The 16,493-nt window shown below is 36.2% G+C and overlaps 1 protein-coding gene across 1 annotated transcript; it reads right to left on the bottom strand.

Moving 5' to 3' along the window:
• Positions 1 to 426: 426 nt before the first annotated feature.
• Positions 427 to 6,168, bottom strand: PLP6 (PATATIN-like protein 6). The gene is made up of 3 exons (XM_059602636.2): positions 4,292 to 6,168; positions 2,206 to 2,521; positions 427 to 1,258 (listed from the first exon to the last, which is right to left on the bottom strand). The coding sequence occupies exons 1-2, from the start codon at positions 5,423 to 5,425 to the stop codon at positions 2,252 to 2,254; spliced, it is 1,404 nt and encodes a 467-aa protein (XP_059458619.1). The 5' UTR covers positions 5,426 to 6,168; the 3' UTR covers positions 427 to 1,258; positions 2,206 to 2,251.
• Between the last annotated feature and the right edge of the window lie 10,325 nt (positions 6,169 to 16,493).

Genomic DNA, 16,493 nt, shown 5'->3' with positions numbered 1-16,493 from the left:
GGAGTAATCGTTGTTTAAAGTCATTAAGTCATTTTAAAGGCTGAATTGGAATAGACATGAGTCATAAGGGATAGGCGTTTCAATTCTTACAAATCCAATTCCAACAAATACTAAACCCAAATTAAATCGGCCGAAGCACGGAGTGATTGTTGTTTAAAGTCATTTAGTCATTTTAAAGGCTTTGCCCGCATGATCTATTTTATGACCTTTTATATTTTTTTAATTTGGCTGGGCAAGCACGCGCATGATCCATGAGGGGTGGTGTCAAGTTCTCAACAACCCCCATCCTCTCAAGTCTCAAATCGAAATCCATTTTTGTCCAGTGCCCATTAACCTTTGCAAATAGTCAAAAGGGGACAACGAAAAGCTAACCATGAGAAAGCACGATAAATATTAAAGAATTGAGACAAACATCAACTACCGCCACTACTTCTGAACATGAACATACAGAAATTTACAAGTTGCTTATAACAATCCTGTAATAATGAGCATTTCAAGAGATAGAAAATTCAAGTAGACCCACAAAACCTATAATAAAGGTTGAAAATACAAAAAAAAAAATAAAGAAAGAAAAAAGATATGTAAATGTTTAGAAAGGGTCCAACAACTAGTTGCCGTCCACTAGTTCCAATCTCAGGAGAAATGGTCGGCTGTAAAAAAGATACCCAGTCTCGAATCTCTTCTCCACCACTACAATCTATATTGAAGAAAAAAAAAAAAAAAAATACCAAAGTCGGACAAAGAACTTTGGCCATGTTTCTGGGTTTTCATCACAAAGGTAGCCCACCCCCCACACTCAAGTTTCTTGAGGTTAGGATGAAAAAACACAGAGAGGAGAACAATAAGCAAAACTCTATGTAAAAAGGCCTAAAAAAAAAGAAAAAACAGAAGAGGAAAAAGTAAAAAGTAGGCTTGGGAGGAAATATGGAAACAATTTTCCCACCCAAACATAATATTGGAATCAAAAGGTTCACACCTGATACTTGTTTGACCTTCAAAAGCTTGAACTAAGTTTGCTTTTGTTCTTGGTTGCTTGCCATTGTAGAAAGGTGGAGTGGACACCACAATGTCTGTCCTCTAGCAGGCAAAGTATCCCATTAAGATCTTCCACCCTTTTAACATTACTTGTCCTTTTCATTGAATTCCCTGTCCTCCTCTTGTTCACTTCCAAAAAGTAAAAGCTGCTATTATATTACTTTTCTTCTTCCTTGCTTCGTTTTTTTTTTTTTTTTTTTTTTTTTTCAAATATCTTTTGCACCTGCATTTAAGAAACAGATTAATTATTGAAAATCAAAGGGCAGAACAGAAAAATCAAATATGAATTGCTTAAGGTAAGAGGAAGACATGAAAATTACAACCATAAGAAAAAGGCAACAATAATGTGTTATGTCTTCTTTCAATTTGAGCTAAAGGTTAGACTCTCTTTCTTTTTGATCTTCAAAGTTTGATGCTTCCAACAGGCATATGTGATTGTGAGCTCACGGCATAACTTGGAACAAAAAAAGGATTACTCAACACAAATAAATTCCCTTATTTGAACAGGCAATTGTGATTTTGTAGGCCAAACTTTGAGGAGCAAAGTATATGAATGGTGTCCCCAACAGTCAAACAAAACATAATCACAAGCAAAAACTCTTTTCCGGACTACGGAGATATACCCATTTACTTTAAGCACCCACAATGATTCGGGTACCCACCAAGTTACCAAAACACCCTCTCAACTTTCAAAGAAATTTCATTCCTAATTGACTAAAATATTAATAATCTATTTCAAGAATAGTGTCGGTAGGCTGACAACAGCGGGGTCAAGATGAAAATGATAGGACGAGCGCATCAGAACACAGAAACTGACAATATCAAAATCTGCTCGTTATTAAAATGATATATTATTAACCAAACCTACACCTTGAACAACATTATTGCAAAGAAAATTATGAAGTTTTAAATTCGTACAATATGGTAATGTATGCATTTGCCGTCAGGTGAATTTACTTTTTGAAGATGGGGACATCTAAAAAGTTGAAAGGGTAAATTGGGCACATGAATCTTTTCTATTATATTTATTACTTCCAAGACACAAGACAGACTCCTTCCGGCTTTCCAGGGCTGGCCATTTCTATTATGGTCCCCTATAAGATGCTTTCTTCAAAATTGATATGAACAATTAAAACTAATCAAAAACTTAGCAAGAAAGAGAATGCTTACATTTTCTTTGGGTTGGTCACTTGGTTGTGATGTTGTTGGCAGTAATCTAGGTGGGTTTTGGTGTAGCTTGCTTGAAAGCTACAGTAGGAGCTATTCTGCAACTCCTCCTCTGGTGCTCCAACACTAGTTCTCCAGCAAACCAGTCAAGCTTCTCGAAATTGCGTTGCTCTCCAATCATCTTGCCTCCAAACAGCACCGACTCAACATTCTTCTGTTTTAGCATCTCATCTGCTAGTCCATTGAGCATCTTTACATTGCTGGGACTTGCGTCTGTATCCACATTGGGTCCACACTGCCCCAAGCTTGACCCATTTGCCTGCCATACCAATGTGTAAAGATGTGCTTCAACTAAATACATACATATACATATATACCATCCAACTACTACCTATATTATACCCAAAATTCTCAATAGATGATTCAGTTGGATCAAGATCAGAACTTTTATTAGAGCTAGATACCCAGTTAATCAATTAGGTTCAAGAACCAACAAAATTGTGTCCCCACACCCAAAGAAAGAGAAGCAGCATCATAAAATGAAAAACACGAATACTATCAAATTGAATGCTTAATAATAACACACCACCAGATCCATACTCCACTGCTTGGCCTGGGAGGGTGCATAGTTAATGTACGGACTACGTGATGGTCATTGACAACCCCATTTGGTGAGAGCCCTAATTGAGCTCCAACTTTCCCTTGAAGTGACACTGTACATACAATTAGGCCAGAGGATGACTATCTCAAACGTGCTTCATTTTTATTCAAAAACAGGATTAAAAAGTCAACTGGATTAATCCAGTATATCCAATTAGAGGAAAACCCCATCTTCTTCCTATAGAGTCTAGGTTTTTGGCATTAATATAGTATAAAGATGACAAAATAAGAAATTAAATCCTGGCACATTGACCTCACAAACAGGATACCATAGCTGTCCCTTATAATAATGGCTAAGACAAAGTGTGGCAATTTGTTTCGATTGTTCCTTTTGGGGGAGGCTATGAACATGATAATCTGAATGTAAATTATGACCACTTGCCCTCCAGCAATTCCTATCCACTTGCAGGTAAAATTCAAGGCAAAATATCCTCACATACTATTTTCCAGCAGGTTAAATTTGGGACAAAAAATACTACTTTTGATAGTGAAAGTAATAGATTAACAAAATTTTCCAACAATGAAAATAGAATTAAATTCATGGTTCTAAAGCATTTGGATTTGTAATAGGTGACACAATTAAACTACAACCTAAATTCAGATGGGGAAATTTTTGAATTTGATATTCAAGAATAAAGCTGGAAACTCGTTAGCTTTAATAACCATTCTTCGGTTCTGCTTTTTAAGAACACAAGGAAGTTTTTATATAATTAAAAATTTTAAAGAATTTGTAGCAAACAAGGCTTAATCAAAAGCCAAACAAACCGAATTTCTCGTACAATCCAGCAACTTTAGTTCTAATGCCTTAAAGTAACTGACACATGGAGCAGAAGACGGTAAATTCAAAGGAGGGACTTCGCTAACCTGCACCGATTGAAAACATTGGTGTATTTCCCTAACCGGAACCCAAAAAGTCACTAGAGCCAACAAAAGTTCAATTTGTTGGCAAAGAAAACGGTGCTCATCCCAAACATCACGTGCAACCCAAAACGGCAAACCCCTCAAAACAAACCTACAGCGAACACGAAGACACGGTCCCCCCCATTGCTCCCACTGGTCACTGGACACTGAACCAGTGAACCGCATGGGTTGGAGCGACCCCAGTGTCCCAGCCCCCCAGCAACACGTTACAAAAGAGACCAACATTAATTGCACGAACCCAAACTCTGGCGCACGTTAGCCACCCACATAAATATATACCTATACATGCATGTATAGCCATGCCTATGTGCGTATCGCCAGCAAAGACAAAGTTCTTGACCCCTACCAGCCTGGCCAACATTGTCTCTTCCGCCAAAAACGGCAAAAAAATATCCCAAAGCGAAATTCGAGAACTTGTACATAAGCTCGTAACATTTATGTAATGCAATGTAATGTAGTGTAATTCGTTACTATATGCAGTATGCGCACGTTAGTGTAGGGGGCGTACCTGAATGCGCACGTAATTACTGCTTCTACACTGGCCAAAGGCCATGGCCACAGACTGGTCCACCAAGTCCGCCGAGCCGTCCCCGGAGATCCGAGCCATGGGTCGAGCCCACTCCTTCGCCCTCCAATTCTTGATCTGATCGCACTCATAGTTCACCTCCAGCAACTGACCCGTCCCAATAGAGAGCACCAACAGGTCCTCCACTCCTCGCACGAATGGGAACTCTTGCTTGTTGTGCAGCACGTGCGTGATCGCCGCGGCGGTCGGGTTGCTCATGGCTAAACCGCCGTCGACCGCGACGCACCGGCTTTGGCCGTCGATGGACCGCATTTGGACAGGTTCGAACAGGCTCGGCTCCGCCGACGTGGCGCGGCAGACCTCCCAGAGGCGGAAGTCGAAGCTGTCGGTCTCCAGCGCATCGGCTCGGGAGAACAGAAACGGCGCCGTACTGGACAGGTCGTAGCAAGGGATCAAAACCGGTTTCAACGTGTCCTTGAGCGTCAAGGTACGGTTGTTCTCGGTGAAAGCCTCTTTCATCGCTTTCTCTAGACCGGCCGAGGACGCGCCCGTCGGGCTAGCGGAGCCGCCTCTGATCAGCCGCCGGAAGAAGCCACCACCGCCGCTAGAGCCAGAACCAGAGGAGGAGCGGTAAAATCTCTTCCCCTGTTCAGCGAGAAACCTCCACGTGTCCTCGGCCTTGAAAATGGGACGGCTCTGGTCCTTCGTGGCGAAGAGCATCGCTGTGAAAATGCCTCCGACGCCGGAGCCGGCAGAGACGTCGAAGTAATCGGCGATTCTGGCGTCCGGGTTACCGGATTTCAATTTGAGCGCGTGCTCCAAATATGCCAAAGCTTTGCCAGAGAGAATGCCTCGCATGCCCGCGCCATCGATGCTGAGAATGCAGATTTTGCCTCTCTGGTTCTTGATCGCCGAAACGCTATTATCGGCGGCGGCCGGTTGGGACTGAACTTGAGGCAGAGCTTCGGTGGGCGCGGGAGCGATGGGCTTGGGGATCCAGAGCTTCTGATCGTCGTAGCCAAACAGGAACTTGCTCTCCAGAATGGAGAAGATTTCGTAGCTGAGCTTGTCGGTGTCGATGCTGGGTTCCTGCATTTCCGAAGGATTCGAACCCATTTCTGTCAAAGTTTCTGGTAGATAGAGAAGAAGCGCTTTGGATTTTGCTCTTAAATGAACCCCTATTCAATCTTCCGTTTGTGTATTAAGATATTAAGATTCCTTTGCATGCCCACCTGGACCCCTTTAAGAGAACTTCTCGAACCAATCATACATAAAAAGCTACAAGACTTGAAGCTTTCTCAAACATGGCCGAGCAGCAAAGAGGGTTTATCGCAGCTCAATCCGGCAACAAGAATTTTGACCTTGAAATTCACGCCCCTATGTATTTGTGTCAAAATTAAAAAATAAAAAATAAAAATAATAATTCAGTTTCTGGAATTTTTGTCTCAAATCCCAGCTTTAAATGTATGATTATCCCCCCAATTAGAACATTCCATAATGACAAGAATGGCTCGACCCAACACTTGTCCAGGTCATCGCCTTCGATACCCAAACAAGAGGCTCCAATTGACGCTTTTGCTCTGCGTTTCCTCCCACCAAACACTCGCTTTTACCCAATCATTTCTCCTCCTCCCCAACAAAAGCAGGGAAAGAAGCAGCCCTCTCAGCAGCACTTTCAAGCCCTCCCCACCCGCTATCTTTCTCTATTCTCTGATATGTTTCTTTCAGCAGGGCACGCCAAAGCTAAAAGACCTCTGCACATATGCATGAAAAAGATCAACCAACCAACCAACCAAACGGCACCAAAAACAAAATCGAAAAAAGCCAAAGAGTAGAAGAGGAGGAGGCAAGAGCGCAACAGTTGCAGAGCATGTCTGTTTTATTATATAAAGCTCTTCAACCCCAACATTTAACATTTTTTTTTTCTCTCTCTCTCTCTCTTTTTTTTTTTTTTTTTTTTTTTTTTAAACTACACAACGGCGTGGGCCGGGTGGCGGGTACGGTTCTCTCTTAACCCTGGGTTACGATGAATTGGTCACCGACGGTTGTGCCCAGTCATTCCCCCCGTTCTCTTGGTGGATCCAACGGCTGCAATTGGGGCTTTTTGTTTCTTCGCGTCCGTGATCAACGGTCAAATTGAGGGAAAATATTTCCTCTTCCCGCGCGGCTTTGTCGTTACGTGTGGGGCCCAGTCGCCACCCCCGAGTCGGCAAAGGAATGGAGACCCACTAATGGGGTTTTTTCTTTCGTTGTGGGGTTTACGAATTTGCCCTTGTTTGGCATGGGAAAAGGGCCGGTGGGGTCCACTTTGCTCTACGTGCTGACGGGTACAGTGGGTCAATGGTAGGTCACGACCGGGTACAGTGGGTGTTGCCAGTTGGGACTTTTTCGGAGTTTGGACTTTCGAGTGACGGATGCGGTGAATCCTAACTGTAATTCTGTAAACGTCTCAGTGGATAAGAATTTTTTTTTTTTTTCATTTTTCATTAGCCTCAAAAATTAGATTATCCAAATGGACAACGTGATTGACGACAACTAAGTCGAGGATTTGACTCCAAAATCAGTTAGAGCAATCAAGTTATCTTTGACTTATTCTTTGGTAATTTTATCTCTCTTTTTAATCCCTCTTATTCGACTTAATAAATATTTAATTAAAAAAAAAATTTATTTTAATTACTCATTTTTTAAAAAATAAGGCTCTTTAATTTTTATTTTTTCATTTTAAGTCTACCTTTCTTCTTCCTAATAAAAAGATAATATAATTTTTTTATTAATATAACTAAAGATTTGTTAAGCTACAGTTCTCAACAAAGTAAATTTATAATTATTTTATTAAATCGGATGCGAAGCATTTTTTGTTAAAATTAATTGAAATGGTTATTTTGTTGAGTCTAGTACTTGTTTTTTTTTTTTTTTCTTTTTCTTTTTGGCCATTCTTTATATATATATATTTTTTAAAAAAAAAAAATGAGAGAGAGAAGGATAGTAAAAACTTAAAATCCTTGCTTGCTTTTGCGTAAAAAAAGTAAAAACTTAAAATGCTTACTTGCTTTTGCGTTAAAAAAAGAAGGATATGGTAAAAACTTAAAGTTCTTACTTGCTTTTGCGTAAGAAAAAGAAGAAGGATATAGTAAAAACTTAAAATGCTTACTTGCTTTTGAAAAAAAAAAAAAGAAAAAGAAATAGTATGAGCGTATGTTTTGCCATAGTAAAATATTTTATGTACGTTATTTGGTTGGACAATTTTTCATTAAATTGGGTTAAATCAATCTATTAAACTAATATTTGTTTTATAGCATATAAAAATTAAAAGCATTTTTAAAAATACATGTAATTCTCACATGCTCTAATGATAGATGTTAGTTTAATAGATTAAGTTGGAGCAATTTCTTCAAACCCAATTTAGAGGAAAAAAAAAAAAAAATTGTCCTATTTTGGTTTTTGTAAAAAATAAATGAAAATAGTTTTACCATTAAACACGAAATATTAGGTAGAATATGTTGAATATTGAAGAAAAAAAAATAGACTTACAAATAAACTTAGTCCAAAATGTTCAATTCACTCTCTTCTCAACAAGAGGCTGGAAATCATGACCTTTCCTTCTGTTCTTGCCAATGGCATTGAAACTCTTTTTCCTTAGTATAGTTTCTTTGGGAGTGTGTTTATGATTATATGTCTTCAGTTTTCACGAGTGTATTAGAATGTTTGAATCAGATACCATACTTTAGATTTACAGAACCTATAATAAAAAAAATATGGGTGATTTTGTCTGATATTTAAGTTAACATTTTCTTTGAAAAAATATAGTCATGATAATAGAATACATAGAATCGTTTCGTACCTCTTTTTCTTTATGTTATGTGTTCTCTTTTTTCTACGTCAGTAGTGCTCTGAGTAGGTGTGATGTTTGGTCACTAACCGTGACAAATCATATCTCATGCCGAATTTGGTAATGTAATATTCTATTTTGTCATACCTTGGATTATGGAATTGTATATTGATGCAATATATCTTACTAATAAAGTCTAGAAAGAAAACTCAACATAGAGGGAGAGGACATCTTTATACACAAAATAACTTTTGGAACTATGTAGGGAGAAACTCTTTTGAAGGCCACAAGATCGTATGTTACTCCATATTTCATCTAATGGGTTTGGAAAAAGGCCAAGCTCTCTTTTACCATATAAAATACGACAAATGCCATCAACATCATTCTTGACATTTAACAATCGGACCTTTTTAAGGATTGAAAATTTGCTCATGTAAATTTTTATGCACATTTTTTAGTTTGATGGGGCCGTTTCTAATCTCGTGTATCGAATCCTTTTCAATTGGTCTCTCATCATTTTTTTCAATTCAAATTAATAATAGAAAATACCATGTTTGTAACCTTTTTCTCTTTTTTTTTAGAAGAAGGAAAAAAAAAACAAAAAAACAAAACAAAAAATGAGAGTTGAGGTTTTGTCAATTAGCATGTCCATTTAAATATTGAAAAGAGAGGGGGGATATTTACTATTAGCTCTTCATAAGAAACTCCCGGGCAAATGCCTACAAGTACTACTTTAGTATATACTTCTACAACTCCAGTACATGTCATGTTTCATGTTTTGAGAGGACAACTCTTTTGCAACTTGTTTGTGGGAAGAAACTTCTGGTGGATGCCATGGGTTTTTTATTTATTTATTTATTTATATATATATATGTAGGGAAACTATGTCATTTTAAGAGGTTGTTGCATTTATTTTTTTGGCCAAAAATACATTTTAGTTGGTTCAACTATGAGTTTCCTTTGAATTTGATCCCTCCAATTTATATTTGGTATTTTGATGTTTTATATTGTCGGTGCCACATGATATTCTTATCAAAATAGTGATCTGTCCATTCATTTCTCTGTTGTCGAACTTTTAGCAGCATCAAAGCCTATATGTTTTCATTAATTTTTTTCTATCGATAAAATTTTCCACCAAATTAAATTGAAATAAATTTGTTCTAATTTAATTTATCAAATTGACATGTGTTTTTAACATATATATATATATTTTTTTAAGTTCAATTTGAAGAAAAACTTTTATCTTTTATTTATTATTAACTAGGGAAATCAAATGATAATGATGGATTTGATTACAAACCCATAATTAGAATGGCTAAATATGTTTTAAAAGCTTAATGGTTGCTTTACGGCATAAAATGTCAATGAATTGTATAGTGTTCCGTGTTTTACGGGTTGTAATCTAAAAGGTCAAGTTCATTTAATGACACTTGGTAAAAGACTATAAACATCGAATCTGAATTCAAATATAGTGTCGTTTTACTGAACAATCAACACTAAGAAAGTGCTTTATTCAAATATAGGTATTTAAATTCTTTATTGAAAGAAAGAGTGGTGGTCATTTAATATTCGAGATAACATCCTTGATTTTCGACATGTCCACACAAGGGAAGGGAGAGAGGGAGATTCGAACTAGTGACCTCTGCTTCATTAGGAGTGGTACACAGCCGATTGAGCTACCCATTAGAGACGAAATAACACCGTTGATGAATGCCAAGAAAATGCTTTATTTACCGCCTTAATTGGCGGTCAAATTTTTTTTACATGTCTTAAAAATGTATAGTCGTGTTATACACTTGACGCAATTTTTTATTTTTTATTTTTTTATTAAATATTGGTTTATTTGCAATTGTTGGGTTGCCTAACTTTTTTTTGTGTTTATTTTTGTAACCTTTTTGTTTTTGTATTAGATTTTCGTCCCAAGTTAAGCTCAATGAAAAAAGATATATGAAGTTTTATGTTTTGGCACGTTAACTCAAGGATTTATAAGATATTTACTTTTCTTTTTTTTTTTTCTTCAAAATTCATCATTGAATCTTTTGGACTTGCAGATCTAATAATAGATTTAAAAAAGAGATGGATATCAATTTTCTTCGTCATTATCCATTATTGCTTACTTTTGTCCACCCAAATCTATTTTCTATCGAGTTCGAGTCAGCTTGCCGTATGCAGAAACTTTCGAGTACAATGGGGTATTTTCAATTGAAGGAAAAATAAATAAATAAAAATTCACAAGGCATTAAAAAAAAAAAAAAAAAAAAGTTTAGAGTTATTATTTATTTTAACAAATTATCTCTTCATTGATATAACAATTAAATGAAGAAAAATGCTTTGTACAATATCAAAGATACAATTTAAAATTTTCACAACTTAAGCATTATCTATAACATATACAATAGTCTCACAGGCTATTATAAGACAATATCTATGAAAATTCACTGTCCCAATCAGTTTCAGATCTATAGTAAATTTCGACCAATCATGTCTTTATCCGCTTCCAGATCATTGATTCTCTATCTCTTTCATCTCCACTCTAATGCTTTATCAATCATAATCTCATTCGTTGCCTCTACCATAGTGATAATTATTCTTTATGTCTAATAACTCATTTGTCATTGGTCTCTATATGGTTTGCTCTAAAAAAAAGGAATCATAAGAAAACAAAAGACAGACTGGAAACCAATTCCGTTATTCTCAAATATTCGTGAAAACAAGGCCTTACAAAAAAAAAAAAAACTTCACCCTATAGACCAACCGGAAACCAATTCTAATATTTAATTGATGAGCTAATCTCGGAATTAATCAAATCCTAATAGAAAGTGAAGAATGCATTAAGGCGAAGCGTGATGTGGGTTATCATGGAATTACTCAATTTGCGATAGAATAAAGATGCCCAAGTTGATAGTGAATTGACTAAAACACCCGTGAATGATGCTATCATTTTCCGCTCAATCCTTTCTTTAATGGAGATATTAGTCAAATGAGCCAATTCCTAGACGCAAGGATTGGTCGTCTCTTTCGTGAAGCTAATCAATTTCCTCATTATCTTTTTTGGATTAAGAGGGTCGTATTATGAATCTTTTTCTTCTTTCCTATTGATTTCCTAGCACAAATAGTCTTTTTTTTTTTTTTAATATGATATAAATGTGAAAATTGTTTTTATATTTTAAAGAGTGTTTAATATTTCAAATTATTTTTATATTTTAACCAACATGACTTTGTATATGTTTACCATGAAAGGATTTACTAGTGGGGAAGGTGGCATCTTATTGAAGTATATCACAAAACTAGAACATAGTAAGATATAAGTTGATATTTAAAAAAATAATAAAATAAATAGAAAACACTAGATCCCTAACGTGATTATAAGGTCATATATAGGTAAAAATAAACATTATATTAACAATTAAATCATCCATTCAATGATGTAAACGGGGTAAGAGTAGCATCGATTTGTTTTCAAAACTTTATTCACTATATTGAAATTAATACAAAGATAAGTAACCAAGGGGTCTCACGACTCTCACTCAAACAAAGAGCTAAAAAAGCTTAATACTAAGTCACCACGTGGCAAATAAATAGGCAACATTCATCGCTGTTCACTTTCATGGAGCCTTACATAAGAGTCATCCAATAGTTGCTAGACATTGCCACGTTGGTTTTGCGTGATATTTGTGTAGTACGTAGTATTACTCTACATAAATGGTCTCAAACTCTAAAGTATTACTTTTTAACCCTAAACTCTTTTTTTTTTACCCTAAGCGGGGGAGGGGTAGTTAGGTGTGTGATCATAATAGCCCGTATTCACTATGGAACCAGTGTGGCGATGTGCGTAGATGATAAGAGGGTAGCATATGCTCCCACACCTACCCTTTGCCGTTGGACCACTCACCCTCAGCGGTCCTCAACTTTTTCTGGTAATTTTAGTCTTAGAATTATTTACTAAGAGGTCATTAAAGAAAGAAAAAAAGAGCAGTGTAATAGACAAATGGATGTGTTGGTGCCGGGTGTTGGTGCGTTTTGGCAATTTGTGAGTAGGGAATGGAAGATTTCCCTTGCCAATGCCGAGGGTGAGTGGGTAGTATTTATTAAAGCAAAGGAGACAAAAAGAGGCTCGTTTTCTCTATCAGTCACAGTCCTTCGCATCTATAATACCTCGTCCTTTTCACAATTATCTATAACTCATCCCCCTATAAAATCCTACAGTAAGTCCACCAAACAAAGAGCTAAAAAAGCTTAATAGTAAGTCCACCACGTGGCAAATAAATAGGCAACATTTATCGCAGTTCACTTTCATGAAGCCTTACATAAGAGTCATCTAATAGTTGCTAGACATTGCCACGTTGGTTTTGCATAATATTTGTGTAGTATGTAGTATTACTCTACATAAATGGTCTCTCTCAAACTCTAAAGTATTACTTTTTAGCCCTAAACTTTGTCTATTCTTTTTTTTTTCCCCCTAAGCGGGGGAGGGGTAGTAAGGTGTGTGACCATAATAGCCCTTATTCACTATGGAACCAATGTGGCGATGTGCGTAGACGATAAGAGGGTAGCATATGCTCCCACACCTACCCTTTGCCGTCGGACCACTCACCCTCAGCGGTCCTCAACTTTTTCTATTAGTTTTAGTCTTAGAATTATTTACTAAGAGGTCATTAAAGAAAGAAAAAAGAACAGTGTAATAGACAAATGGATGTGTCGGTGCCGGGTGTTGGTGCGTTTTGGCAATTTGTGAGTAGGGAATGGAAGATTTCCCTGCCAATGCCGAGGGTGAGTGGGTAGTATTTATTAAATAAAAGGAGACAAAAAGAGACTTGTTTTCTCTATCAGTTACAATCCTTTGCATCTATAACACCCCGTCCTTTTCACAATTATCTCTAACTCTTCTCCCTATTACATCCTACAACTTCGACAAATCGCTTAGCCCCGTTAATTTTTAGTGCGCTCACCGGCAAACCGACCGACCTCATTTTGCCTTTGCCTATTCATGGTACCAGCATAGACATTGACATTCCACACCATTGTTTCCTCGTTTTATTACTCCTACCTTTTGTCTAATTATCTTCTTTTGGGGTTACTTGTCAACTGTTTTGAGAGAGTACTTCTTGGGTTAAAGGAATAGTTGTAATTAAATGTGGGGCAAAAGACAAAAAACCCTTTGACGAATGCAGAGAAATTTTAAGTGCTGTATTTACCACCGAATTCAAAAGGTCAAGAGATTGTACAATTTCAAGTAAGAAAAAGGCATGTTGTTGGACCAATAAAAAATTAAGTTAGACAGGATACTGCCGGCCGATTCAAATTCGAGGACTTTGTGAGGAGTGGTCCTCCAGGTCAAACTTATACATATTGTGCCATTTCCCACAAACTTGAGAGCCCACCTTTTGCAAGTAAATGGAATTGATTAAGGCCTTTTTTTCTTTCATGAGCAAGTGACTTACAACAAGCACCAAATGAACAAAGAAAACAAACAGAAAACAAACAAGAACCACTAAGGAGGATTAACATCACTAACAAGAACAATCATTACAAGGGACAGAGACGACACAATGTTTTTTGTTTTTTTAACCAAAGAGGGGAAGGGAAAAAGGAAAAATGAGGAATTACAAAAAATGAAAAACGAAGGGGATAGCGCCATCTTAAGAACAATTGAGAATGGGTCAAATATGACCCTGCCCATCAAAGAAATTGAAACTGCCAAAAAATGCAGTTTTGTACTAGTAGGAGGTTGGGATAACAACACAACTATTAGTAATTGATTGAGGGTAACAAACACAGCCATCAACAGTCGGTTTGGGGGGGGGGCGGCGGGTAGCACAGCCCGAAAAAGAGAAAAAAGCTAGCACAAGATAGTCTCCAGTACAATAATAAAACAAAAACAACCAAGGCAATAGTTGGCCACAAAAAACACTGGGAAAATAAAGACAAAAGCAAACAAACCTACAAAGTAGTAGCATCATCGGAGCTAGGGGCAGAGGAGAGTTGCCGAAGGATTCTAGCCGGAGCGTGTGAACTTTAAAATAAAGGAGGCTTATCTAACTAGATTGTGCGTAGATCAGCTATTAATTAACACCTTAGTTTTATATTAGGAATACGATTTAGTCCATATAAAGTGAATGGATTATAAATGAATTCATGGGTGTTAAGTTTCACTTTTGTTTCTTAATAGGTGAGATTCAACTTTATATGCAATTTTATGGCACTCCAACTGTAACTTGTATCCTTTTGGAGTGATGTCAGTATATCACACATGTAGTTAGCGTTTTTTCTGTGCCGTTACAAAATGACAAATGGTATTAAAGCAACCTAGAATGGTATGTTATGTTGTGAGTTGTAACACTTATTTCCATAAAATATGAATTGCTAAATGAATTTGTAAGATGGTTATTTTTTTTTAAAAAAAAAAGGAAAATTACACTTTACCTTGGGACGATTTTTAATTCAACTTTTTCAATTTTTGCAATGCACCCCTCCCCTCCAAACTTGCGAATTTTTTTCAATTTGACCAATGTTATCCCAAAAATTCTCATATTGCCTCTATTTTTTTTTTTTTTTTTTTAAAAAAAAAAAACAAAAACAGAAAGGGGGGGGGGGGGGGTGCAAAAATGGCTAGATGGCCAAAGGGGTGGCTACGGCCACCCCATTTTTTTAAAAAAAAAAAAAAAAAAAAATTAGGGACAATATGAGAATTTTGAGATAACACTGGTTGAATTGAAAAAAAAAAAAAAATTCCAAGCTTAGGGAGGGTGCATTGCAAAAATTAAAACATTGAAAGTCGAATTGAAAATCACCTTAAACTTTGAGAGATAAAATGTATTTTTCTCTTAAAAAAAGAGTAGTGCTGCCATAAAGCTAACTTGATGCGGTTATATTGGAAATACTCGATTTGTTATAGAAAAAGGATGCCCAAGTTGAGATTGAATTCAAGAGTGCACCAAGCCTAACTTGATGTGCTTATCTCGGAATAACTCAAATTGTTATAGAAAATGAATGCCTAAGTTGAGATTGAATTGATTGAAAGGCCAATTATTTGTCGAAATGGTGGGATAAGACAATTCCAAGACGCAAGAATTGGTCGTCTCTTTCGTGAAGCAAGCAAATCAATTTCCTCACTATCTTTGTGTATTTCAGTGTTATTCTTGTTTCATATGATTTCCCCACTTGAGACCGACCAATCCATCACGCCTCTCTTTCATTGTATTATCTAACAAATAATAAAGTAAATAGAAAATATTAAAGACCTCTAAGGTATGTGTCAGATATTTTCTTATGTTTTTATTTTGTTAGAGAATATTTCACCTACTTTGTCACGTTATTATCACAACAAGGACTTTACAAAATTAAAAATAAAACAAAAACTGTCAAATCACTGAAATCAGTAATATTGTTCGTATAGGGATGTTAATTGTAGTGGCCCAGGCCTTAACTTCTCATGGGCCAAAAATGAACTTGAAACTCTTAGGGCGTACTGCATTTGAGGAGGTTAAAAATGTCTTTAATATTCAAAACGTTCGTTTGAAGAAAAAAATATTCGTTTGGTAAAAAAATTAAAAGCGCTTTTAAGGGTCCAAAAAACCTAAAAATGACCAAAATGCACTTTTGGCAAAAACTTAAAAATGAAGTTTTTGCTAAAAAACTCTTTTTAACTTAAAAGCTCTATTTCTCAAACGCAATCTCAAACAAGCTCTTAACATAGGATATAGTATTTCTTCAATAATTTTTTTTCTAATTTAATCTATTAAATTAATATTTATTTAAAATATACTAATTTTTATATGTATTTTTAATAGTTTAAGCACACGTCAATTTAATAAATTGAATTGTTTTATCTTAATTAAGAAAACTTTTTTCCTTTGCATAATATGACCCAATGTTTATATTAGTCATTGAGAGTTTTTAGGATATCTATTTTTGAGATGGGCCTGGAGTTGTTGTGGCTCAGGCCTTGATCAAGCATTTAGCTACGTTTGTTTAGGCCCAATGTTCATTTCCAATTGAGAGGCAGACTACAGTCGTAACAAGGTCCATAACTTTTTCTCTTTTTATTGAGCCCACAGCTAGACTAGAATTGGGCTTAGGCTAGTGAAAGTCTCTCTACGATAGGACCCTCCAAGCCATGGAAAGTTTTTATTTTATTTTATTATTTTTGAAATTTTGACAAATAGTTTGTTGAGTTTTAAAAAGTTATTGATCACTTTCTGTGTAAGTATAAAAAAAAACAAATTAGTCTATGCGGTAAAAAAGTTGATAAAATCCGTTGATTTTGCAAGAGACTCATTACCAATTCGACTGTCCAAAAATCTACTTCAACAACTGGCACCGTCTAAAAAGTTTTCCTCCAAATCCGCTTTAAGT

Source organism: Corylus avellana, chromosome 6, assembly GCF_965113065.1.
Source record: "Corylus avellana chromosome 6, dhCorAvel1.hap1.2, whole genome shotgun sequence".
Classification (NCBI taxonomy): domain Eukaryota; kingdom Viridiplantae; phylum Streptophyta; class Magnoliopsida; order Fagales; family Betulaceae; genus Corylus; species Corylus avellana.
Note: the sequence above shows the minus strand (reverse complement) of the source record. Positions and strands in the feature narration are given on the sequence as shown.